Source organism: Sparus aurata, chromosome 23, assembly GCF_900880675.1.
Source record: "Sparus aurata chromosome 23, fSpaAur1.1, whole genome shotgun sequence".
NCBI classification, from domain to species: Eukaryota; Metazoa; Chordata; class Actinopteri; order Spariformes; family Sparidae; genus Sparus; species Sparus aurata.
Genome location: NC_044209.1, coordinates 17,638,053 through 17,664,140, shown reverse-complemented (window position 1 = coordinate 17,664,140; position 26,088 = coordinate 17,638,053). Strand labels below are relative to the sequence as shown.

Genomic DNA, 26,088 nt, shown 5'->3' with positions numbered 1-26,088 from the left:
CCCCAAAGCTGCACAGCTAAATAACTGAGTAGCTAAAGGCAGCTGCAGTTAGCAGCAGTTAGCGGTTACTCCGGTGACATGCTGACCCTTTCTGATTTGCCTATGAATTGATCTTTTAAACTCTATGAATCAGATTAATAAAGGGGAAAACACGTTTTTCTTAATCATGAACAAAGAGTGTGAATATCCAGTCAACACAACACATGTCGGACAGACAGAGTGCATTGTTTTCGGTCAGTGGAGGTTTCGGAAGACATCAAAGGCAGCTGGACTCTAGCCTGCAGATTTTGGGAAAAATTAGTAAAGCGGTCAGTGATTACGATGTTCTGTCCGCCTTGCCAAACATTAGATGAAATAATCGATTGCCAGTGCACGACTACACCGAAGCACACACAGGTTTATCTCATAATCACAGACTTTGTTTCCAGCCTTCTGACACGTGTGACGTCTCTGCTACACTCAGCTTCTCCATTTTAGGGTTGCTTCCCAGAAAAGCGGTGCGATAGCGCTGACAGCAAAGTAAAGTTGTAGTAGAGCGGTGACGTGTGCAAATTGTTACCATTCAGTCAAAGTGACTAATTGCCCCAGCAAGTCTGGAAGTGGGACAGAAACTGAAGACGGCAAACTTTTCTCAGAGAACGAAAGCCAACACAAGTTGTAGGGATGTGCTCGAGGGGCTTTGACCTCAGTTTTGACAAGGGAATAACTCATGTGACAGAGTAAAGGCTGTAACAAACAGCCTGCTGAAGCTTGTGATCTAAAATCAGGTCACTGGGAACGCAAACATAATAACTTATAACAGGAGCAATAACAGTCACCTGTGGCCTTATTTCATACCTTACTTTCAAACTGGCATGAATGAATGACAAGAAAAAATCGCTGTGACACATCTTCCTAAAGTGCAGGGGATTAAATAAGGTAATTACATAATACTTATGACATAGCAATTGCATAAGTCCTGTGGTTGGTCTGGCTGTGCAGCAGAGATCTGCTGACTCATGCAACCAGCCGGTTCAACTGATGATGGCAGCGGGTCGACTGATTTGTGGCACAGGGGGTCAAAACGCTGACACTCGCCATCAGACTGCAACTTTGAGCGATTGCCAAAGATGTCACAGATATGTGTAAGCTAACGTGTTTCAAGTAGTGGTCGTAAAGGTAAAGTAAACTGTAGTTGAGTGTTCTGATGCGTTATTTGTAAATAGAAACATATTTTTCTTGCATGTAAAAGCCCCAAAAAGAGAACACACCAGTACACTGGACCCATGAAGGTTTACAGTTCACTCCAAACAGGACTGGAGAGTCGGATCACAGATTAATGTGTTTCACCAAACAGCCAACAGCTGACACACTTGCCAGAACCTTCTGCTGTGTGCATTTGTGTGTGTGTGTGTGTGTGTGTGTGTGCGTGTGCGTGTGTGTGTGTGTGTGTGTGTGTGTGTGCGTGAAGGGGATTCCTGGCTAGCCACAGTGAAACCCCTGATGTGATCTGCTTCCTCTCATTATATCGGGGAATTCCAACTCTTTTTAGTGTCATACACAGTTTTAATTATGTGTTTTCAAAGAATAAATACAATTGAAACATTCATATTCAAGAGCACAATATTTAACAGCAACAGTAACCGTGTATATTTGATCCTAAAACTGATTATATGGTTCATTATGTCTCTCTTGTTTGTTGTCCCCCTGCTTACATTTAATCATATTTCAAATATTGTTTTGAACCATGATAACCTTACACTTGCAGACAAACACACACACACACATACTCTCTCTCACACACACATACACAGCTGCTGACACTCATTTTGGCACTATCTTTGACAGCTGAGTGTCTCATGACACTCGGGGGAGGAATAGGAGAATCCAGCAGGTACAATATGTTGGACGAGATTCAGGCTTTTTCCATTCCCCGAGCCTGCTGAAATACAATATGTATATTTATTTTCAGCGGGTTTGTCTGGTCGCACAGGCGCAGACAAAAAGGTGGCGTGCCCGCGGAGGCGCACAATGCAGTCACGTGTGTTTGTGTTAGGCGATTGCTTTATTTCACTGTTCATGCTTTGCGTTTCCTTTTCATACAGATTTATCTTTGTTTGTGTCAGTGTCTGAGATTAGGTTATCTGCACCTTGTCGTCGGGGGGGGGGGGGGGGGGGGGGGGCAGAATACATTTGCAATCAGGCATCTGTAACTGCTCGTCTATTCATGCTACTGACCTTTATCCTCCTGGCTCGCGCTCGTCTGACCTTGACAAATACATCCAGAGCCAGGAAACAAAAGCGATACCTCCTTTATGCCCATTGTTGGCTCTTGACCAGTAGCACCTTGTATTGAGAGGACTTGGCTCTGTGGTGGTGTGGTTCGTTGTTGCCTATAATGGAGGTGCATCAGCAAATGAGCCACAACAGTAAACACAAAGCCCCGCTGACCTCCATTTATGATGTCTGCTTCCTGTCTTGGACTAGGTGGTAAGGCGGGGATAGCTATAAAAGTGCCAATGTGGATGCTCCCGTGGTGGATAAAACATGTGGAAGTGCCCTTTAGCTTGCCCTTCTTATGGAGAAAAGATGAAGAAGTGACCGTTAGATCACTCAAGTACCTTTTTGGATGACCTTCTCTCTTCATCCTCCAGGGTAACCTTCAAGGATTTCCTTCTAGTGGAGAAAACACAATCAAGTATATTCTAGGGTGACCATGCACGGGGAACAGATGATAAAATCTCTGCTAGGGTAACCAAGTGGAGAAAAGGTGATGAGAAGCTTCATGCATGACCTTGAAGTGGAGAAAACACAATCAAGTTTGCATTTCTGGCGGAGAAAACATGTGGAAGAGCCCCTCAAAGGTGCTTGCTCCTCTAGTGGAGAAAACATAAGGAAGTGCTCTTTAGGATGCTCTTATTGTGGAGAAAACAGGAAAAACTGCTGTCTAGTGTGCTCTTAAGGTGGAGAAAATAAGAGGAGGTGCCCTTTAAGATGCTCTTAATCGGGGAAAAGATGATAAAATCTCTGCTAGGGTAACCAAGTGGAGAAAAGGTGATGAGAAGCTTCATGCATGATCTTGAAGTAGAGAAAACACAATCAAGTTTGCCTTTCTAGTAGAGAAAACATGTGAACGTGCCCTCAAAGGTGCCCTTCTTGAAGAGAGGGTGACACTGTGGCATCTGGGATGACCTTCTAGTGGAGAAAACAAGATTATAGTCAAGAAATGGTGATAAATTACCGTCTAGGGGTGCCCTTTATAACTGTGTACACATCTTTCAAACAGCTGCAACTGTGAGTCCAGTTGCAAAAAACTAATTTCACTAATTGCCTCCTGAGATTTGTTTCTTTGCTCTTCTTCCTGTGGTTATCCTGCCCCTTGACACATAGACTCATTCAGTAAAGCCTGGAAAGTAACAATGAAATAAAATATGAATATGTAAAAGCATGGGCGATTTCAAGGATGGAGATATTAAAGGACAGGGGACACTTGAGAGGGGCTTGTTTATGAGGACAGCTGAGGAGAGATGGATACCTCTGAACTGCGTCCAGCCCTTCAGTGATAAAGGTTACCACCAAACTGGTCTTGCCAGCCAGCTACTATGTTCATACACTGCCTAACACTGTAAGGCCCAGACAGCGCAGTGCTTATTTACGTCTGTCAATGTCTGCCAGTTGGCCGATACCCGGCCCTAACATAATCGGGACGTGCGCTCGTATTTCGTAATTTATAACAAAGATTGCCTCCTTTAAGCATTTATATATTCAGGCAAGGTCAACTTCAGCATACACACTCCTCTCCATAATACCACGCTTCACATTCACACGGTTAAACACATTCACACCTGGTAGTTTGGACAGCGGTGTGATAACGATCAGGCGGGAGGAGGGATACTCATTTACTCACAGCTCTCTCTGGGGGATTCACTTTGACCGGCTGTAACCCGCTCTGCTGCTGGCTCCGCATCCAAAAGCACCAAACTGCTCACTTGATACCATAACCCGTGTTTTTGTGAATGAAGCCGAGGTCTTTCCACTGAATGCGCAGCGCATCCGCCCCCCCTCAGGGCAAAGCCGCTTCAATACCTAAAAGAGCCAAGAAAGGCCTACAGCCAGGGTTACCATAACGATATCCAGGCAACCAGCGACATCAGCTCCAGTGTGAATCCCTCTGGAGGAGAGACGCAGACGGAGAGGAAGAAACTTGGAATGAAACTTGTTGTTTGTTCAGTGTCCAAAGATAGATTAGGCTGATGATTGTATGACGCGTTTGATTATTTTTATGTTGAAATGCACAGCCTTTATGGCATCTTTGCTCCTAAAACAGCATATCTGTTACTTAACTACAATTGTTATCATCTTGTAATCCATTCATTTGTAATGAATCATACACAAAAATGATGTTGTTTGAGGTATTGTATTAGAGTCAGTGGGCAGTGGAAACTTCTTACATTAGGTTGAGTTTTCTACCCCATGTTGTGACAATGCTTGTGCTGGTAAAGTTTAGGAAAAAGATCATGCTTGGATTAAAATTCCTGCTTTGGTTGATACAAACACTGGTTGTCTTGTCAAAAACATCAGTTTTCTGTCGCCTGAAATTAAGCGTGCAGTAGTGTCACGCTTACAAATGTTGAAACGCCACGTCAAAAAGGCACCCAGCGGCTTGAAACGTACAAATGTTGATGATCCTTGTCGACTATAACTTCCGTCCCCTTTAACTTTTGATATTTAATGAGTCAGGTCAGGTCATAATTGTGATGTGAAGATGAAGTCACACGTTTAGTAGAAATGTCAATATAGTACATAGTTTCAAATGTGAGCATGTCAGTGGTTTACACAAGTGTCCCTGCCAACATTTAATCCCTGCAGCTCTGCCAGTTGATCGATCATCCAGACAGAACATTCTCGACTGGTGTTGGATGACCATTAATTGTTGCACTGACATACCTGACCAAGAGATGCCGATTGGTTTAGAACCAAACACGTGCAAAAGGATGTTCCCACATTCCTCAGCTGTACTATGTGTTGGTTTTCATATTAAAAAGGTTGAAGCCTAATGGGGAAAAGGGTTAGCAAAATATTTGTATTATTAAGGTAAACAATTGTTGACTTCTCTTGAACTTTTAGGTCATGCTAGCAGGGACTCAACTTAGCAAATATGAGCAAGCTAACACACCAAACCAAGATGATGAATGTGGCATAACATTATCTTTGCTTAGAATCAAACACGCTAGCACTGTCATGGGAGAGTGTTAGCATGCTAATGTGAGCCTTTACTTTGAAAGCATCACTGTGCCTAATTAGGCTACAGCCTCACACAGCTGCTAGCTCAGCTGCAGTCAATATTTGTAACCAATCTTTGCCTCATCGAGTCCACCAGCTGTTTGGAAGTGCAATGCTTTCACACTGTGAGCAGAGAGCCTCCGATTAAACATAGTACATTTGTTTTGCATTTTAACCTTCAAATTGGTGTAGTTTTATTTTCTTGTGTTTATACATAGGCCCATAGATTTCTGCTAGACAGTAAAACTGATGTTAAAATGCACATCTAACTTGATTAGCATGAGCTTAATTTGTCATTATCAACATGATGAAGTAAACAACATTTACTTATGTATCACCATGTTACCCCATGTATGGAAAATACAGCCCCTTGTTGTGTTTGTGTGCTTGGATCTTTGATGCTGCCTATGAGCTGCATTTGCAATTCAGACTCTGCCGTGGATGCCTACTAACGTCCGGTAAAAATGGTGTCAAAGATGAAGATCCCTGTCCAGAGCCAGGATAGCTGACTCACACTGTACCTGTTAATCATTGCAGAGGGGAGGTTAGTTACAGCAAACACACACACACACACACACACACACACACACACACTCACTCAGGCACAGAGAACCGGAGCACACGGCAAAGTGAATGTGATCATCCTCTTCCACACTTTAGATTTAATTCACGCAGAACAAGATTAGAGGATCCAATCAGTGGTGACATTGAGCCAGGGCACCCAGTGGAATGGGACACCAGGGCGGCCTAATCATCCTCCACTGCTCCGCTCTGCTCTGCTGCGGCAGGCCAATCAAATCCCCTCCAGACGAAGCAGATGGTCAATATCATCTTCTCCCTTTTCTAGGTGAGATTATCTCCTCCGCTTCAAGACCTCAAGGGTGGATGTTTACTGCGGCAGTGGCCTTTCTGCCATCCGGCTGCGGGATGCTGATGCTGGTTGCCCGCGGTGTCAAGCTACCTGAGACCCCAAAAAAAACGTACCGGCTGGGGGGTGCAGCCCATGATGTCCCCAGCGTGGGGACGTGCAACAAACACCAAATCCTGCGCTGCATATGACCTTTAACACCCTACGGCAAATATGAGGAGGCGCAATTCTGATACATCTTTTCTTGTGCAGCATCTTATTAAGTGATATTTTGACTGTTGATATCAAACAGCTACTCCATTCTAAAAATAGCGAGAGATTTCTCCTTTCTGCTCAGAATGCAATTTCTCCCGACAAGAAGATTATTCCTTACGTCACGACACAATTTTCTTTCCTGAACCGGCCTGTCCTGAGATTACGGAGGTGGCTTATGCTCGGTTTAAGCAGGTCTGTCATAGGGGAAACAATGCAGCAGAAGCGGTGCGGCAGCTGACACGTGACTCCTGACACACAGACTTATTTATGTCACACAGCATTATTAATATTATTGGCCTTATCAGCTCGGAGGCAATCGGCCCGGCTCTGCCATTCACAACTAATTCCGTGCCTTGAATAGCAGCTATTGATTAAACGAGTGCACTATACAACACTGACACATGTTTGTGCACTTCTGGGACAGCAGACGTGTACAGTATCTCCCCTGGCACAGTGCCGAAGAGTGTCGTCTAATTAATGCAATGTACAAGAACCTCAGGTGTAATGGAAGCCATCTCCACTCCACTAGAGCGCCGAGCACAGGGCAAGTTTTCCATGTCGGGTAACAGGAGAGGGGGCGGCACGCCACTTAAGGACGTCTTTGCACTAGAGAGATGGCTCAGCGTTACACCTGTGCCGCTCAGGTAATCAACGTTGTGTTCTGATCTCTTGACTTTCTTTGTCGCGAACAACAGCAGACGAGCAGCACGAGGGCCTGCCGATTAAAAAGTCAAGTTGTTGATACCGAGAAAAGGAACTATTGAACAAGTGGCGGCGGAATAAAGGAATGCTCTGGTCAGACTTTTGGGTTAAATCACGCCGTGGCCCTGTGCGCATTGTTTCGCGGACTTTGAAAGATTATTTTTGAAAAGGAGATGCAGCACATGCGACATCATCCCTTTCCCAGAAGGATTATTTGTGTCATTTAAATATTGGCAGACTTGGAAATAATCTGGACAAAAGTCAAACATGTTGCCAGGTCTATTTCAGGAACAATCCCATCGCATTCATGAGGGACGATTACTTTCCATCACCAATATGAAAAAAAAAGAAAACAAAGAAAGAAAGTGAATGGGGCATGTTGGCGGATATGGACACTAATTACTCCCCCTGCGGATCTTGTAAGGCCTTGGGAGCAAGACCGGCCGGCTGGCTTTGTTCCTGCGAGTGAATCACGATAGGAAAGATAGAGCTTCCACTCTCAGCGAGGAACTTAATCCTCCGCATACTGTTCACCTGCCCACGTCACTGTGACGCTCTATAGTCCACCTTGAACACACTTACACACCCTTTCATTTTCTTGTTGTTCCTCTCTCACCAAAAGTTTCCAAAAAAACTGAAACTTTCCTCCACCTGTGCATCTTCTTGTTGACTCCAAAAAAAACATCTGACTTTTCTCCTGTTACGGCCTGACGCAAAAGTATGATAAGAGTCTTGGTATAAAAATGCAGTGGCTTTATAATCAAATCAGGCTTCATTACATTCTGATGAATAGGAGAGGCTTATATATAAAATGAAGTCTCAGCGGACTGCTTCTTTTTTCGTCGTGGTTGTTTTGCATTAACATGCACGGACTTGCAGCCGGGGAGCCTTGATTATATGCATCTCTCTACACTCGCTCTCACTGGGGACGAGCATGTTTCCATCAGACCAGCTGGGCACTGAACGCATCACCTCTCCTTTAGGAAAAAAAACAGCCGGGTTAGGGGGGGCGACCTGTCCCTTAATGCCTACTTCACTCCCCACCATGAGAAACCAGGAGACCTGTGATGGCAACAAAGAAAACACTCATTTGTTGACCTCACTCCAGTGTCAACAGTAACAGGTGCAAGAGGCTGAGGAAATACTGTTTACACCTAATGTAATATGTCCTTGGGAGGGAATTGAATATAACGTTAGCCAGCCGCAGGCAATTAGGTCAGATCCATGATGGCCAAATGTATTGTTGTCATAGAAATTAAAATGTTCAGCTCAAGGTTCACTGTGTCTCAGTGCACGAGTTGTTCTTACATACTCCATGTTACGAAAGGTGACTCATAGCAGGAGATACTTGGTGTCTGTGAGGGCTACAAATTAGCTCGGTAGCATTTGCTATGCATTTGCTACATTTCACACAAAAAGGACTGACATTAGCGCTGGCCTGATGATGTTTAGCATTTCAGGATTTCAGTTTTAGCATATAAGCATGCTAACTAATTTGCTACATATGTGCAACATTTTTAAGAAAAAGGGACAGGTGACATTAGTGCTAGCATGTTGATACTTATAATGTAGTAATTTTACTTTTAGCAGGTTAACATGCTCACATTTGCTACATTTTACAGAAAAAGGACAGGTGAAATGAATGCCAGCAATGTCTACATTTATGATGTAATAATTTTAGTATTAGAATATTAGCATGCTTACACTTGTAAATATGTGCTACCTTTTTAAAGAAAAGGGACAGCTAACATCACTGCTAGCATGTAGACATTTAGATCATCATAATTTAAGTTTTAGCATTTCAGCATGCTAACATTTGAATGAAAAAACGACAGTTGACCATTGATGCTAGCATGCCTACGGTTAGCATGTCATAGTTTTAGTTTTGGGATATTAGCATGCAAACATTTGAGTCCACATTTGCTACAGTTTTATGTTGAGGAACAGCTAAGATTGATGTTAGCATGTTGACGTTTGGCACATACATTGTTTACCATGGTCACCATGCTAATTTAGCATTTTAGCATACTAACTTTTCCTAATTAGCTCTAAAGTAGCTCTAAAGTTCACAAAGTAGAGCTGAAGCTGAATGCCAGCACAAGTATTTGGTCTTGAAACATACTAACACAAATTAAAATTTCACAAAGTTATTCAAATTCATCCTGAGGCAGACCGCTAACTGTTGAGCTATCTGACAGGTGCTGGAAGTAAACAAAAGTTGTGTGTCCATGTGCAGTCTTGCCAATCTTCTTGCGCATTCATATGTGTTGTTCAGCAATATTCTAGTAGTTGGAGTATTAGTCTGAGTGGTGTTGGCGGTCTCATTTGCCAGGCGGACAGATCAATAGATGCTTGTCAGTAATGCTGCAGGTCATCAATAGAGGCACGGAAGCACATTTATGTAATCAGGCAAATGGGAGATGTGAGGTCAGAAAAAAATCCTTCTCTCCTCCTTTGGATCTGGCTGAAAACTAGACCCTGCGGTGTAAAAAAAAAAAAAAGAAGAAGAATATGAAGGTGTGAATCAAACTGCAGTGAAGGCAGCAAACAATTCATCCTTGACAATATTTGGCCAGGATTGGATGGCGAGGGCTCTGCTGCCTTCAGCTGCGGCTTGACAGGAGAAGGGTTGCAATGTCTCGCTGCAGCTGTTCCACTCGCTGACATCAGCCCACCGTACTTCTTCTCCAGCATCGAGTGTGGAGATATTACATTTCACCTTCTTTGGCGGGCCCGCGTTTTAAAATAGTCCAAATGTTCCGAATCATGCAGTCAACAACAACACACACACCCTCCTTGTTCAAGCCTGCAGTATCTTGCGAATGTTGCAACTGTAATCCTTCATGGCAACAACCATACCAGCTATTACTGATACCTATTTAGAGTATCTATTAATGTCTCACACTGTATATGGAGGCCTGGGTATATTTCCCAGAAGGAGACGATCCCTTGACTGAACATAACTAAAACCAGGAGGGGGTTTTAAAAGTGCAAAATGCCACTCACTCATCGGTTCTGATCTCAGGAGTCAGCTAATTTACCGAAGCCATAAACCGGTGCGATAAATCCAACTAGATTCTAGAAAGATGTGCACAGAACAACTCTCACATTTGCCGTTTTGATTAAACAGGCTGTCTTTTATGACGAGTGCTGATCACAAATATTTGCTTTTAATATGGTGACGTCTGCTTATTCACACACACACACACACACACACACGCTCCGCTTCAGTCTGCACATGTGGAACAGCACGGGCGGGCAGACAACAGCTCCCCTCAGGCATTGTGATATTTGTGACGGATGCCGCAGCTTCCGGGGGGGGGGGGGGGACTTTTAATTGCAACTAGGTTTTAATCCAGGCTCGATTATGAAATCGGTCCAGGTATCACACCCTTTAACGCAAGAGAGGGGAAAGGTCCACAGAAGGGGATTGTTCCAGGACAAACCAGTGGAGCTGCTGTGTTGGATTGTGAGGGTGTATTACTAGTGCTTGTGCTGTATTTCCAGTGAGTTCAGGCTGCGCTGAGTTTGGAGTTTGGGGGATATCACTTTGAAGCACATCACTCTCTCAAGTTACCATGGTTAAGAAATATGTCTCGAGCAGGTGCTGCTCGTGATCCAAGATGGCCTTTACCGCTTCCGTACGATGCTTAATCCAGCTTTGGCCTTATATTTGATCCGCAGCGCTGTGAACTCCGTGTGAGAGCTGTATCGTAACTGTAATCCTCGCTGCCAACTGGGTTAAGAATCTAGAAGATAAATAAATACAGCAGTAGACTTTCCCCAATCAAGCCACTGGCATTTTTTTTTAAATTATTATTATTATCATTATTATTATTATTATTATTTCTGAAGATGCAACCAAAATGTAATTATGTAATTGCCTCGTCCTGTACGAGTCCCCCCTGAGACATCTCCTTTCAGCGGGAGATTTATTCATGGTCTACCGTCCGCTTTGTCGCCCGAGCCCTTTGAATCCTGAGAGCACAGCACTGCCCTGGAGGGCTCTTGATAGAAGGAAGGAAGTTTAAAATCCAAGAAGTACACTTTTAGCAGCCTCAGCATTAGCATTATAGCATCAAAACATGCCTGTGTAAGTCGTCACGCTGCTTGATGCAACAGAATATTTGTTCGTTTTATATCAATTTCAGCCAGGTCTTTCAAAAATCATATGTGGAGCATTACATCCACTATTACAGCAAGCAAAAGTATATTGAAAACACTGACAACCACTGGGTTATAAATTGACCATGTGAGGTGCAATACTGGGTTAACTTTGCAGGCCCAACAGGGAGTTTTGCCTCAGTGTCAGTGTTTTGGTTGGTATAATTCACTACCCATGTGCAGTTAAACAACCGACAGAAGGTGCAGCTGGTGGTTTGGAACGGGAGCTCATGTACCAGGGGAGTGTTGGTGTTTACACTGCTGGAACACGAGCTTCAGAGCAGGATGGGCCGCAGCTCGCTGGTTAGCACGCTAACATCAGTAGATTGCTGTGTCTCAATTCAGGGTCTGCATTCTTCGGAGGCTGCATTTGAAGGCCAATTTACGTCACATCGCCGTGCAAAGGCTGTCCCAGTTCAAAGGCTCCTCCAATGCAGCCCGCAGATGCGGCCTTCTTTTCCCTCTTTTTGGAGGATGCACGGCTACTATCCTTCAGGGCCTTCAAGTTTCTTTCCCCGCCCGTAAAAGAAGAAAGAATGAACGAAAATGGCGACATCACCTGGTGTAGATCGTCACTTTCGCGGGCCTGGGCAGCAGAAATCGTGGCGTAAGAGCAAAACATCCGGTGACGCAACCAGGAAATGCTCCAAAGGCTAGACCGTCCCATTTAACAACGGTTGACGCGGTTAACAAGGTCTCTGCGAAGGACTCGCCTTCGAAGACCGCAAAGACCGGGTCCTTCGAAGGATGCAGACCCTGAATTGAGACATAGCCGCTGTCTCTGCAACACAACATGTAGATTTGAGAACATCTTCACTTCCTGTTGATGATTGATGTTGTCTTTTTTTAAAAACTTGTATCTCTGTTTTTTCTTTGTCTCTAATTTATCGGAATTGTTGCTTGCTTTAATCTGTTGTATTTGTTAAATTATATTATCATTATTGATATTATTATCATTATTTTTATTATTTTGCAACTTGCATGATATAATATGTGTCTCATACGCAGGTCTGGCGGCTGAATGACTCTGAATAGCGTTCTGACTTAACATTTTCTCTCGTGTAGGTTATACAATATGTATACATGTTTGCGTGTATGCGTGGAGATCGGACACCATCTCATTTCCACTGTAATGAGACTTCTCCACTTGTCATGTTTTTTTCCGAGCCAGTGTCATCACGTAGCACCACCACCCCTCCCCTCTAGCCGTCTCAGACTCAGACCCACGGTGCAATAGGAGCCGGCATGTTGCGTAAGGTTGTACAGTGTCAGCCCGGGGCCTAAGACGATCCGGCTCCATAAAGGCTCTTTCACCTCCTCAGCAAAAGGGACCCCATTCTGAGATTTGTTCCACCACGGGCCACCCTGTGTCAAACTTATACAACGTCATCTGCTGCCTGTGAGTCCGCCTTCCAAGAGCGAGGGGCACGATGATGGCCCACGTTTTTCTTGGCAAGGACCAGAGAGGGATGAAGGTCTCCCACAACTCGCATTTGTCCATTTAAAAAATAAATCACAATGCATAATCGTTATAATTGGCACATCGCAGTCATGAGCGGGGTTTATTGTATAGAACACTGTGTTTGTGTGTCTGTGTGTGTGTGTGTAGCACTCTAATGAGTTGCTGGGTGGTGTGCAAACTCTGCCCTCTGGATTTCCATCTCCAGGACGCGGGCAGGTCATGAGATCGTGAGATCTGGCAGAAGATTAAGGAAACCATTTCCAAAACGGAGCGCACATACATACCATGTCTTGTCTGGTACTCCTCTGTCCATCTGTGCGTCCCCCTGGGGCGACAGCAAACAAGAGTTCCCAAACTTCACTCCACCGAGCAAAAAATAGGCCCGAATTTTAATCACTTGTTCTTGTCTGTTAGGATCGGACCTGCCTAAGAAAAAAAAAAAAAACATACAGCAGCAAAAGGGGCTGAGAGAGGAAGAAACTTTGAGCACTGCAGAGCTCTGGTTTGCTTCACCGGCTGCTTAAATCATGGGAGCTGCGAAGGCCGAACGCGTGTGATAAGAAGTTTGTCTCTTACGCACCTGTTTAGACAAGAAACAGCCGTCCTGCTTGTATTTCACTGCACTACAGCATTAATCTTTAAAATGACACCGTTCCTCGAATCCGTGTTGGTGTCGTAAATCTCCCACAAAATGAACTCTTTTCAGGAACGAGGTGTGCAAGGTGCTGAGAAAACCAGATTATCATTAATCATGTTCATGTTCTCTTTTATTGGGCTGGATTTGAACACAGATATATTGATATTAAACCGCACGTTTTAACCATTTTTATTTATTTTGCTGGTGATGATGTTACAGCTTGGACACAAAGGCTACACACTTTCAGACTTTTTCTTTTCTGCAGCTTGAGAGCATCAAATGAAGGACTGAAAGGCTATAATGAGGTATTTACTGCCTTGAATGTTGCATCCTTAAAGGGTAACTCCACCCATTAAAAACATTGTTTACAGGCCTTTGGGAAAAATAGCATGAAGCCTTTTTGTGGCTCCGGAGGAAGCTGCATGTAATCTGATAATTTACCTCCAGTGGTGTCACTCAGTGGCTAAATTGCATTGTGGGTAATATAGGCGCCAGGTTTTAAAAAGCAGCCCACCGGTCTAGCGTTGCACTCAAATGACATTGTTGGACTCATTGTGGACTGTTTTAAATAAGATATCGCCTTTTATATTCCACGTATTCTTGTTTGTTTTTTTAATTCATATAAAAACTTGGCCAAAACATTACCCACAATGCAACTGGTGGCAATTCATCAGATTACATGCAGCTTCCTCTGGATCCACAAAAGGCTTTATAATACCTTTTCCACATATGCAGTCGTGCATTGCACAAGGCTGAAATATTACTCAATTACAAGCAAAACTACTGGGAAGTGAAAGCACAACGTATTCTTCTCAAATGCTACTCAGAGTATTGTTTGCTTTTTGAACGTTCCTGTTCGGTTTATTAATAGCAGGCGTTCAGTCAAAGGCAGCGGTGGACTCTGGGTGCTTCAGAGCATAAATTCCTGATATATTTGTAACTTCAGCACATTTTCACCACTGGAAGGATCCCTAGAGGGCTTTTTATCATGTTTTATTTATGACAGGGGCCTCCGAGAGGGCACTGTTGCAGCGTTTTTTTGAAGACTGGGGAACCAGGGCCTCTCCGCACTCTCCGCACGCCCCCCGTATTTCAGGGTTTTCATCGGCCCATCTTTAATCGGACTACAAAAAATTCAGATAATGCATTTTGTTCACAGTACCCTATTACTTTAAAGGTAAACAGTACTCCAAAACAGTACAATAAAATAAATAAAAGTAATTCAAGTGGATGTAAACTATTACTTCCACCCGTCAGTACCTCTAATTTATACTACTTTATACAGTATTTGAGTTCATGTTCTTACAAACAACTTTTCCCATGTCTTCCATTTACAACATTTATTTGTTGTTATGTACGGAAACAGGCCACGATTACCCAACCATTCTCTGTCACCGCTCCCCTGCTGGGTTCCTAAAATGTCCATTTGCAGTCCAGAGAGGTTGTGATTCACTTCTGCATCACGGTCCACCTTGAATCGAGTCGGGACGGTAATTGAACTTGAAGTTGCCTGTTTTTCTCCTCACACGACAAATCTTTTGAGTCGCATTATGTAATTTCTCATCAAAGGCGTCCTTCCCTAAAAAAAAAAGTGGCTTTGGTTTGGCTGGTAAACCACTCACTCGGCACAACGCTGGACCGCTGCCTGCAGTCTACCGCCATTGAGTTTCCTCATCCTGGCATGAAGTCATCGGTCTTTGACGGACACACACTCGCAGCGGAGTAGTCTGCTCAAAGTGAGCTTTTGTGAACCTCTGTTGATAACATTCACGGCAGAAAAGCACTCAGAAAGAGCCATCAAAACGAGTCTCTACTTTCTATTCATCACACGTCCTGAAGAATCTCAACTTGCCGAGAAGCGTTTGTTCACTTCTGTGCCCTTATGTAAGGATGCTTACTAAACAGCAGCCGTGCCATCGTAACAGGCATAGCGTGATATATAAAGAGAATGAATTGTTCTAATTGCATCGGGAAACTGGGTGCAGTGAAAATTCGAGACCTTCAGACCTTTGAAGAAATTTTTCTGGAATTCAAGCTCATAACTGCGAAGGGTAACGGCTTTGCGAGTGGGGTGAGGTTACCGCGCTCACGCTTTCATCACATTATACCTTCCTTACAGTATCGCCTCAGAGAGGAAAGTGAGAGAGCTGGAGGCCGCTGCAGGTAGAAACCCAAAGACTTGGCCCCGCATTTTATCAGCTGAATCGGGCAGCTCCGGTGTCTCTCGTCTCTATCGGAGTGTGCGGTTGCAGGAACGAGAGTCTTAAGTGGATCTTGTTAGTAACGCAGTAGGAATTAAGTGGGTTGAGGGGGCGGGCCAAGATGCAAAGACAACCATGGCCGGCGTTTGTGCCGCAAAAAAACTTGAACGTAAACATTGTAGATACGAGCCTAAAGAACCACGTTTAGCTGGCGATGCCGATGAACTCGATACGTTTTCTTAAAATGAGTCAGGATGTCTTGGTTCAAGTGAGTTTCAAATTCTAAGATTGAACTTTACAAATTCGCCCTTTCAAGAGTTTCCCTGCGGTATTAGCCCACTGTTGGCATCAGCGTTAGTAACACGTCTACCGTTAGCAGCCTGGTTACTGTCAAAATTAAAATTTAAAAAAACATCGTAAGAATCCCAGTTGGTTCTGGAAAACCCTGATCTCAGTGATATCGAAGAGTAAAACACCCGATTGTAGAATAAGTAGGCAGCTTTTGTTACTTACGTAGATTAACGGGGGAACAGACCTTGACACAACACCTCAGTTTCTATCACACTACATCTTCGCCTTCTTTGCCTCCTCCATCAGCGGGGTCTTTTTCATTTCCACAGTTAATCCACCATTATTTCGGGGCCATGACCTGGGAAAACAATGTCTCTTCCTGTTCTGGTTGCGCAATGGCAGGCTGGCTTCCTTTGTGCCGTAACTCGTCCTCCATTTTTGCGAGCAAAAATCCATCCCGGTGGCAGGCCGAATGGCATACAGAAAGCAAGGTTAAAGGGAACCAATCTATACGTGGATGGGGTCATGTTTCTGCAGCCATTACCCTGTGCAATCAGTTTTCACTCCAGAATGATTAGATGAGGCAAAAAATGTTGTCTATTGCCAGTTCAAACTAAGATTAGTTCTAAACTTGTGTCCAGATAACAAACCTCAGGCTGCCAACACCTGTACAGAGCCGCGTCCAAACAGGTTTTGAATCAACGGTCTCGTTTGCTAACCATTCAGCCACCATGCCAGCTGACAACTGCTGCAGCTCGAGCCGTTGGCAAACTATAGGATGGACTGCCCTGAGGTTTGGTTCAGATATTCATTACACCCCAAGAGGTTGAATCTCAATGTCTTTTTTTCCCTTTGGCTTTTCTTCTAGCAGCATCAGCAGGTCAAAGCATCTCAATATCTACTGTACAGACTCGGCCAAAATTTGGTACAGACTGTTGGCAGCAGGATGGCGAGTGCTTTAGCTGAAATACAACACTTGTAGAATTGAGTCATTGTTGGTTTCGGTATTTTCAGGGCAATAAAAACATAATATTGCAAGCCTTATCCTTGACGTCCAATATACAGGATTTAGGGGCAGATGGGGAATACAACATTCAGAATTTTGCTTCTTCTAAGAATGGTTGTGTTAATTAACTTAGAATGAGCTTTTTAAATCTATAGAGGGAGCAGTCACGTACCAATATGGACAACCCAAAAGCCTTTCCGCCTGGTGAGTTGGTTACAATCTACAACAACTCTGCTAAATGCCACTAAATCCTACAAACTGACTGAATGTTGTAATCTCTGCAGTACCCACATTTTTTTTTTAAATCGCTAAACCTTTAGCAATCACAAAGAGAGCTATAAATGAACATACTTAACAATAAAGCCTTTATTTTTTTGTCTTTCCATAGTTCAAGTTTGTCAGTCCCACCCAATGACAAGGTGGCAAATAGAGTGAAGGAGTAAGAGGTAGAGCAAGTGTTCCATTCTCATTGTGATCAGCGTAAAAACTCACTTTTACACACCAAGGGAATGGCCATCCAAAGAAGGCCGGCTTAAAAAAAAAAAAGAGAAAAAAAACAAAACAAAAATAATAACAGCAGCTTCTTTGTGGTGTTTCTAGCTTTCCCTTATTATTCACAATCATAAATACTCCTGACTCTCACTGACTTTTTTGATAAAGGTTGCACTACAGTGTAAACCAGAGAGGCGATGAGTGCTGGCCACGGACAGGAGGCACGGCAGTCATCATCACTATCGTCACCATCAACATCATCATCATCATCACAGTCTCTGAACACTTGGGGAAACTGCCACATGGCAGGGGGCCTCTTGCTGTATGTCCAAGGCTAAGGGGCTCTGCATAGTATGGTCAGACAGGAGAGATAATGGCTGCCCACCACGGAGTGAAAGAGGCTCTCAGTCCAGCACTCAAGGAGAGCGCGACCTAGGGAAAAATAAAATGGGGTCGCCCCGCGTGAAGGAGAGCGCAGAAACCTGAGCGGCGGAGCCTGACAGCACATCAGTCCAAAATAGGTGTACGATAGTCAGCTGGCCCTGTGAGTACAAGTGTTTGTGTATTTGTGTATCACACTGCATTAAAACTAACTATTACCAACCACTCTACCACTCGTCAGCACTGCTAGGTCGGGACAGTGCTATGTTACATTTAAAAGAGAAAAAAAAAAAAAAAAAAAAAGGAGATAGTATTTACAACCTCAACACATAAATTACTTCCCTAACATACTGTCTGTGTAATGCATAATAAGGACTCTTGGAAAAAAAAAAAAATAACATAAGTGCTCGTATGTAAAGAGAATTGAGAAAGGTAGACCGAGTGAGAAAAAATAAGTTTAAATGCTGCTGAAATCAAAATCAAAAAAATGCAGGCCAGAAAAACAGAAAACAAAAAGAACAATTAATGCAGTAATTCATGAGAACGATTTGCAAAATGGCACACAGAAAAGAGATAAAGCTGTGAGCTTGATTTAACCCCTGAATACTTCCAGGTAGGAACGACGGCAGCACTGGCGCCGACTCATTAATACCCGAGAAAGAAGAAGAGTAGGGATGGGGGTCGCTGCAGCTCGGATCGATGATACTGGACGCTTCACATTCCTCAGAGATCTAGGAATGACTCGCAACTCCTCCCCGTCCAGAATGTGACCTTTGACATTTCTTACGCGTTTTTGTCTCGGCTCTGGAGCCTCCCACGGCCCCGGCGACAGCTGCAGCCCCGATTGCGCTGGACCGATCCACATCAGGGTAGAAGCAGGTGGAACGTGTTCAACTGACGCGATCTGATCTGACAAATAAGGCCCTCGTCCGGTAAAAATTCACACTTGATATACAGTATCAAAACTCTGCATAATAAGAAAAAAAAAAGAAAAAAAAACATACATATGCAAATAGAGCTTTCAATACACAACAACATACACATTAACTGTTGTTTTTTTTGCAGATGAAATTCAAAGTACTCATACAATATGTGTCACAAACAAAGTAATGGCTGGCTCTGTCCATTTCTGACGAGAGAGATAAAAAGGGGCAGTGGGGCAAAATACAGAAAAAGAACAAGACAAAAAAAAAAAACAATCGGATTCAGTTCATATTTGCCGTGTTGAATAAATGCACACACAGGAAGCTTGGAGGACTGAATCAAACCTCTCCAGTTGGGTTTTTTTTTGACCGTACAAAGTTCATATCACCACCACTCTCCCACTCCAGTGCTGCTGGGCTGCTGTCCGTCTTTGGGTCATTCCCTCCCGTCCCCCCCTGTCCTGTTGTGTGTGGGTACATGAGAGTCTGTCATTCCAGTGAGTTTGAAAAAAAAAAAGAAAAAAGAAAAAAAAGAAAAACAGGGGTAGGCCATTGGTTCGTTTTGCTGAGAGGTCCCCGCCTACCCTGATGGGCTGGAGCCCCAGCGGGAGCCCATCAGTCATCCAGGATGACCTTGACAAAACTGGCCACATCTGTGTCTTTGGAGTCATGCAGGGTGAAAAAGGGGTGTTCCTGCATCAAAAGAAAGGAAAACATTGTTAGATATTTTTCTTTAATGACTAAAAATATCTACATCATGTCTGTTTTGTTGTCTTTCACGCACGCACGCGCGCGCACACGCACACACACACACACACACACACACACACACACACACTTGACAGGGTGAGCCTGGCCTCTTGTGGAAGATAGCGAGAGCAGGCTGAACGTTACAGCAGGGATGGTGATGAAAGAAAAAGTAGCGTAATGTATACAAATATTTGTCTGTGTTTTTGGAGAAAGAGGAAAAAATATATAAAAAGGGTACTAACCATTAATTCTGTATAAGCTGGTCTTTCATTTGGTTTCTTTCTTAAGCTGCAAAACAAAGAAATGAAGAGTAAAAGTGAGAAAAACAGAAAATTCAAATGTTTCAAGATTTAAAAAGAAAAAAAAAAAGAAAGAAAAAACACATCTAAGAATAGTCCAGATATAAAAACTCCACAGACACTTGTTCCACCTGTCTCAGTAAACACAGAGCAAACACTGACCCCTGCTGGGCCTCTGACAGAGAGGCACAGCGCCGAGGACAAGTCTACACATTTGTCATCGAGTGGGAGGCTCACCACTGGGAGATGAAGTCTACAAACTCTGGGGAGAAACGGTCAGCGGGCAGCTGCGGAGACGGCTCGTCCACCACCTGTTTAAGCTGCTGGAACGGGGTGCCCCATGAGTCGTAGGGGAATTTCAAAATGGCCAGCTCAATCTGAGGGACACAGGAAGGTGGATTAAAGAGGATGGTACCTGTTACGATTCGGCATGGTGCCATGTTTTATTGTACATTTTATCAAACCATTCTTGGATTATTCATCCTTCATTTTTTTTAGATATAAATGCTGTTATCTGGGGATTACTAGTGAACTTTATGATGCCCGACCCGACTCACCATCGTGATACCCAGACTCCATATGTCTGACTTGACACTGTAGCCTTTCTGGTTGAGGTCAGGGTTGATCCGCTCGGGCTGAAATGGAAATTAATAAAAAAAACAGGATAAATACCACCACTATCAGACAATAATTAATAATGAACAATAATTGTTAGCTAGAAATAAACAGCACTCTTTAAGAACAAGGTCTTCTTTTAACACTTTTTTACAAGCAGAAACTGGAAGGAATTATAATAATAAATATCAATAATTATAATAGTATTTATTGATGAATCAAATCTGTCAGCTAAAGGTGTTTTTAGACTGCATTCAAAATAATCCAATGGTTTTGTGAGTTGACTTTCCAAGGAAAGATGTCTAAAAGCTTTGGCTTGAGGACAGTAAAGGTTTGATTAGTCTGATGATTATTTTATGGTGATGGGACTAATCTAATTTTACACATAAAATGTTGTGCTTTTTACCTCCTTCTGAAAAAGACATGGCTGTTAATGAAAATTAATATTCCACTGAAATTCTTGTTGACATGCAGCTGTTCATACATACATATTAACAAACTCAGCCTCCCTCCCTTTCTTTCGTTCAGCGGACTTTTTGAAAGGTCGGGGTTGCAATATTTGTGCGTATCCAAAAATCTGTTGATATCCAAGTCTTTCGTAATGTTTACAAGTAAGTGTGTTTCTCTTTCTGACCAGAAATGTGGGCTTTTATTTTGTGCATGGTCAATGATCTCGACCCCAAGCTGTTGGTTAAAGCTACAGCTGACCATTAACAAACAAGAGGCGGTGTTTACATCTCATTCATCTGCAATGTATACTTGCTGCTTTGATAACTATACTTTACTGACTGTTGTTGTTAGCGTGATATCACAGTGATTTGGTCTATGTATGTCTAAAGAATCCTCCTAAAACCTGGCATATCTCAATGCTACCGTCGGAATACAGTCTTATAATAAAACCCATACAAAATTTGGAATATTGTCATATTTTGCTAAATTGTGGAATGTGCATGCAAACATTGACACCAATCTTAAATCTCAGCTAGACTGCACCAGGAGTCCCCACTTACCGCCATGTAAGGCTTGCAGCCTGCATCCATTGTTTTGGCCACGGAGTCCACCAGGTGGCCACTGATGCCAAAGTCGCACATTTTCACTTGGCCCTCGGTGTTGATCAGAACATTGGAGGGCTTCACATCTGAAGAGGGACACGAGAGAAAGAACTTAGCAAACCAACAAAAAGGAACGTCAACGGGAAACTGAAAGCTCCGCACACTGATGACGTGATCCTCTGATTACCTCTGTGTATCACTGACAGGTTACTGTGCAGATGCTCTAATGCCTTGACGATCTGTGGAGTGACAAGAGTAAATTAAAGAAATGTTTGAATACAAGAGTAGAAAAATGTTGCACTGTTCCTTAGAGGACAACAGGACTTACTGCTACTGTGATCTTCCCCAAGATGTCCTCTGGGATGGTTTGGCCTTTTTCAATAACCTTCTTATAAAACTTATCCAGAGACGTGTCCATAAGCTCCATACAGATCCAAACATCCCCCTGAAGAAAGACACAAGATGAAACAAGATGATCACACACTCAACGCAACATATGCAGGAGCCGGTGGCCCGTCATAAACGTCATCGTCCGTTCACCTCTCTGAAGAGGGCGCCATAGAAGGTCACAGTGAAGAAGCAGTCCACTGTCCTCATGGAGATGTCCAGGTCCATCAGGAGCCTCTTCTGCTCCAGAGTGTTGACAGTGGCACGAATCCTCTGTGGAGACAAACAACACAGCATTATCCCTTGTGTGTGTGTCCTATAACTCTCATAGATATAGATCCAAAACATCTCATCCACATGTTTACAAGATGATCTCATCAGTTGAATACATCTATATGTCATGGTACTATTTTAAAAGACAGTGTATTTACAGAGATGCCACATCAGGAAACCTGAGTAGCAGCTTCCCAGCCTACCTTGACCGCCATGATAACACCACTGGGCACATGTTTCATCTTTTCCACCACCCCATACGCTCCCCGCCCGAGCTCGGCAATAAGCTCCAAGTCATCTGCCTTCACCACAAAGTTCTGGACGGAGGAGACAAACATTTCATTCATGTATTAATTCAACTCAGGAAATGTTTTAATAAGAAAGGATGGGGCGCATTTCCAGATGACTTTACCTGATCTCCGATTGTGACACAAGCTTTCGAGTCGAGATCTCGAGGGGGCCTGTAAGGAGAGAGCGACACTGGTTACAGCTGGTGCTAAACCAGTTCTAATCTATATTGTGTTATGAATGTAACTCTGACGCTCGTCATTCTTGGTCATTTTTAACTATAGCTTTTAACCGGATCATGGATGTCTGTAACCGGACATCTAGATCTTAGTTATGAAACAAACACGCTGAGTAACTGCTTTATTTAGTTGGTGTTTTGTTTCGTTTTTTTACAATGAACACTGAAGGAATCCTAACATAACAATAAAACAGCCATGGTACTTGTTTATCAACTGAAGATAACAACTCTCATGATCAGATGCTACGTCATCAATCTGTCATTACAAAATACATTTAAGATGCAACAAATGTGTACATTAATAAAATAATTAAGTTTAAAAAATCTAAATTTTCCCTCTTATCTGTAGTGCTACCAATCCATCTAGATTATTTTGGTGCCAGTTGCCAAGTTTCAGAGGTATTGGCAGTAGAGATGCTTTCTCTCTAATATAATGGAACTAGACGGTACTTTGCTTGCACCTGCTCATCAGTCGCTTCCCCTTCTGCTGAGCATCAATGTTAGCATGCTTAGTTAAGGTAAGTTAAAGCCATACTACAGGATCTCTCTCATGATGATCGGCTTTTGAGAGAGCCAACAAAAGGCCCCTCGATTGGGGCCTGTTCACTTTTCATGCGTGACTCCCTGTCGCAGATCAATGATGTAGTCTGTAATCCACAAAGACAGCAAGACCCCCGCTTACAAGAAAGGGAGTTCTGTTGTGTGAACAGTACAGCGATCTGGGTACTTTGAAAATCGCAGTGTGGCGTAACTATTAGCTTCGTCAGCTCGCCTCTCATCTTTGAGCACATGCACGTTTCCTTCTGCCAGCGATACTTACAGAAAGTAGTTCCTACATGAAAACTGCTTACAGCAAGTTTTTTTGGACAATCTAAATGGATTATAGCACTAAAGTTAAGAGGAAAAATTGGGATTTTTGATTTAGGGGTGAACTGTCAGTTAAACTAACTGGTATTTCTACTGGTGACTAATTAAGGTTAATTGCCCAATCATGCACATTGCTTATTTTCACCACTCATAATAGATAAATCTCATTAGAGTGCTGCCTTTAATTTTGAGACAATCTTCAGGTTGTATGGCTACCATCACCGCAACATTATTAAAAAAAATGTTAAAAAGGAGCCTTACGCTGCTGCTGCTGGTGTGGGCTGCGTAAACACTTCTTTGGCCAGCTTCAGCCCAGGGTTCTTCTTCTTCCCTGAGAGACAAGAAATTAGAAAAACTGTTACCTCCTCCGCGTTATGTTGAATATTACAGAGCAATCAATAGAGCTGGATTTAGCAGCAACCACAAGCTTGTACAATAAAGCAGCGTAATGTAGAAGAACTTGAGCTAATGGACTCAACATCTACAACATTACTCTGAGCTTAGAGCCACAACAAAAGACCCGCAGTTCTAATTCAGTTCATTAAGTGCAAAATAAAGGGACTTTGTTTGTTTTCATATCGGCCTGTTGAGAGGGGGCTTTCATTCTATTCTGGTTGTGAGGAGAGTTTTCAAGGTTGCAATCAATTTGCAGTTGCCTCTGACACAAACTTAAGTGAATGATCTGTTATCTAACTGGAGATTAGGTGTACTCAAAGCTGAGGCCCTGCAAAAGAGAGAAGGTGGACTAAATGACTACTCGACATTGGTATGATGATTCAAATGGGGAAAGAGAGAGAGAGAGGCGGGGGGGAGGGGGGTGTTCCAGGGAATCAAGCTTTCCTTCCTGTCATGCTTTTTTACTGGTACAGTCACTGCTATTTCAGGTCAAGTTCCAAGGTTTTTTTTTTTCCCCTTTTCCCAATATCTGGAGAATGGTGCCATAAACTGTGCAGCTCTGGGACCCTTTCTGTGTTAAATCACGGACAGCAGTCCATTCATAAACACAGTTTACCAGCAGCCTCTGGGACTTCCCACAAGGGGCTGCGAGTCTGTGCCAGAATGACACAGCTACCGGGCCTACGCGGAACAACACAGGAAAAACAACTCCACTTTACTCGGCGGGGGACACTCGTGTTCAGCGTGTTCGCTCTTGCTGCAAGGTCGACAGGAAAAACAGAGCACTTTTCTTGACCCTTATTCGTTTTGCCCCACTGGGATACGATGAGAAAAACAGTTTAGAGCTGGCTGGTTATTTCCTGTTCCTGTCCTGCTGCACACAGGCTCAAACCAGGCCATGTAATCACTCTACCCCAGTTCAGGGAAACTGGTTTAAAGCGCAAAAAACAAGGTGCCCTCACTTTAAAAACAAATGCCACAGCTCTTTAGAAAGCTTGCAAAAGTGAGCAACAGGGCAGTTTACTGGCGTGATTTCAGCTCATGATTACTGCAGGGTTGTATTTGCCATTGAGTGAGTCACACCGCTCCAGCGTAGAGGAAGTGCGATTGGGCAAACCCCTCCTTGCTAGATTGAGCTGGAAGGGAAGTGAGGTTTTACTAAGATTTTTAGATTCTATGGCCAACCGCTGAAACGTCAGACAGGTCCATTTTGTACAGCGGACCCAAAAATAGGCCGACAGTGTCTGGACAGACTGCAGCAGTCTCATGTGGTAGGGAGAGATTGAAGTGTGATTTACTCACACATGCTCAGTCAGAAATAGACTTTGCATTTCCTCTGCATGTGATGAAGTATGAGCAGTCGGAGCCTTCAGATGACCTGACGAATGAGACTAAAAAGCTCTTTTTGTCCGTGAAACAAAATTAGGGCAGCACGCAAACACGGTGGCGCAGTACAAAAACATCTGGCATGTCAACTTTTACTATACACATGCAGCATAAAAACACTGTACATTATGGTTTGAATTACTGCTGAACATATTTGCATTGGAGTATAAATGGACTTGTGATACAAGCCCCTCTCAGGTGGCAGCGTGTGCAGCGATCCGGTAGCCAGGACTGTGCGGTTTGGGACATGACTCACAGCCAGTCCGACTGGACACATCCGCTTAAAACACAACAACTGTCATGGACCCTTCGGGAAATATGATGTCACTTCAGTTGGCCCCCGGCTTGCTGCTCGCTGTCCCTGTCAGGGCCAACTGAGGCCAGCTCCTCAGCAGCTCTCTGCTGCAGCACCTGCCTGCTGAGCCCGAGAAGACACAATAGCGCCATGACATCGGCCTCAGCTGCAGTCGAGCTATATCGAGGCAGGACAGGTAAAATAAATATATTTTCAGACACCACTGTCATAGTGTAGTAAGTAAAGGGAGTGTGCGATGCAGAGTAGTAAGCCCAGTCATTTTTTCCCCCCACACATGGGAAAGATGTTATTTCCGATCTATTATCTGTATCGGATGCTGCTACTGACATGATGCACTCATCAGGTATCGGGGCTTATGTCACCAATCCAGATTCCATAGCCTGACGGTCAATTTCACTTTTGTTTCTCTTCGAACACATGTATGGAAATCTACTTACCAGCAGTTGATGATGCATTGTTGTGCAGCCTACTTTTGGACTTACAGTTTGAATACATTTAAACTGAATTTTTTTTCTCTGTTAAGAAGTCCGGTGTGGTTCCCTGCAGCCTCATGTTACCTTACAAATCACCGACAGGG

At 43.5% G+C, this 26,088-nt stretch overlaps 1 protein-coding gene and 1 long non-coding RNA gene across 2 annotated transcripts in view; both read right to left on the bottom strand.

Moving 5' to 3' along the window:
- Positions 1–2,287: 2,287 nt before the first annotated feature.
- Positions 2,288–4,078, bottom strand: LOC115574919 (uncharacterized). Its single transcript, XR_003982584.1, has 3 exons — positions 3,887–4,078; positions 2,601–2,655; positions 2,288–2,372 (listed from the first exon to the last, which is right to left on the bottom strand). It is a non-coding gene; the product is annotated as an uncharacterized LOC115574919 (long non-coding RNA).
- A 13,118-nt stretch (positions 4,079–17,196) lies between these two features.
- LOC115575412 (dual specificity mitogen-activated protein kinase kinase 6-like) overlaps positions 17,197–26,088 on the bottom strand; it is an 11,592-nt gene continuing 2,700 nt past the window's right edge. The window contains exons 2-12 of the mRNA XM_030407464.1: positions 23,675–23,744; positions 22,433–22,481; positions 22,224–22,337; positions 21,901–22,020; positions 21,689–21,805; positions 21,548–21,599; positions 21,319–21,446; positions 20,251–20,328; positions 19,931–20,070; positions 19,637–19,682; positions 17,197–19,337 (exon numbers count right to left, since the gene is read on the bottom strand). Coding sequence (XP_030263324.1) covers positions 19,260–19,337; positions 19,637–19,682; positions 19,931–20,070; positions 20,251–20,328; positions 21,319–21,446; positions 21,548–21,599; positions 21,689–21,805; positions 21,901–22,020; positions 22,224–22,337; positions 22,433–22,481; positions 23,675–23,744 — 992 coding nt within the window. The 3' untranslated portion in view covers positions 17,197–19,259. The remainder of the gene's footprint in view (positions 19,338–19,636; positions 19,683–19,930; positions 20,071–20,250; positions 20,329–21,318; positions 21,447–21,547; positions 21,600–21,688; positions 21,806–21,900; positions 22,021–22,223; positions 22,338–22,432; positions 22,482–23,674; positions 23,745–26,088) is intronic.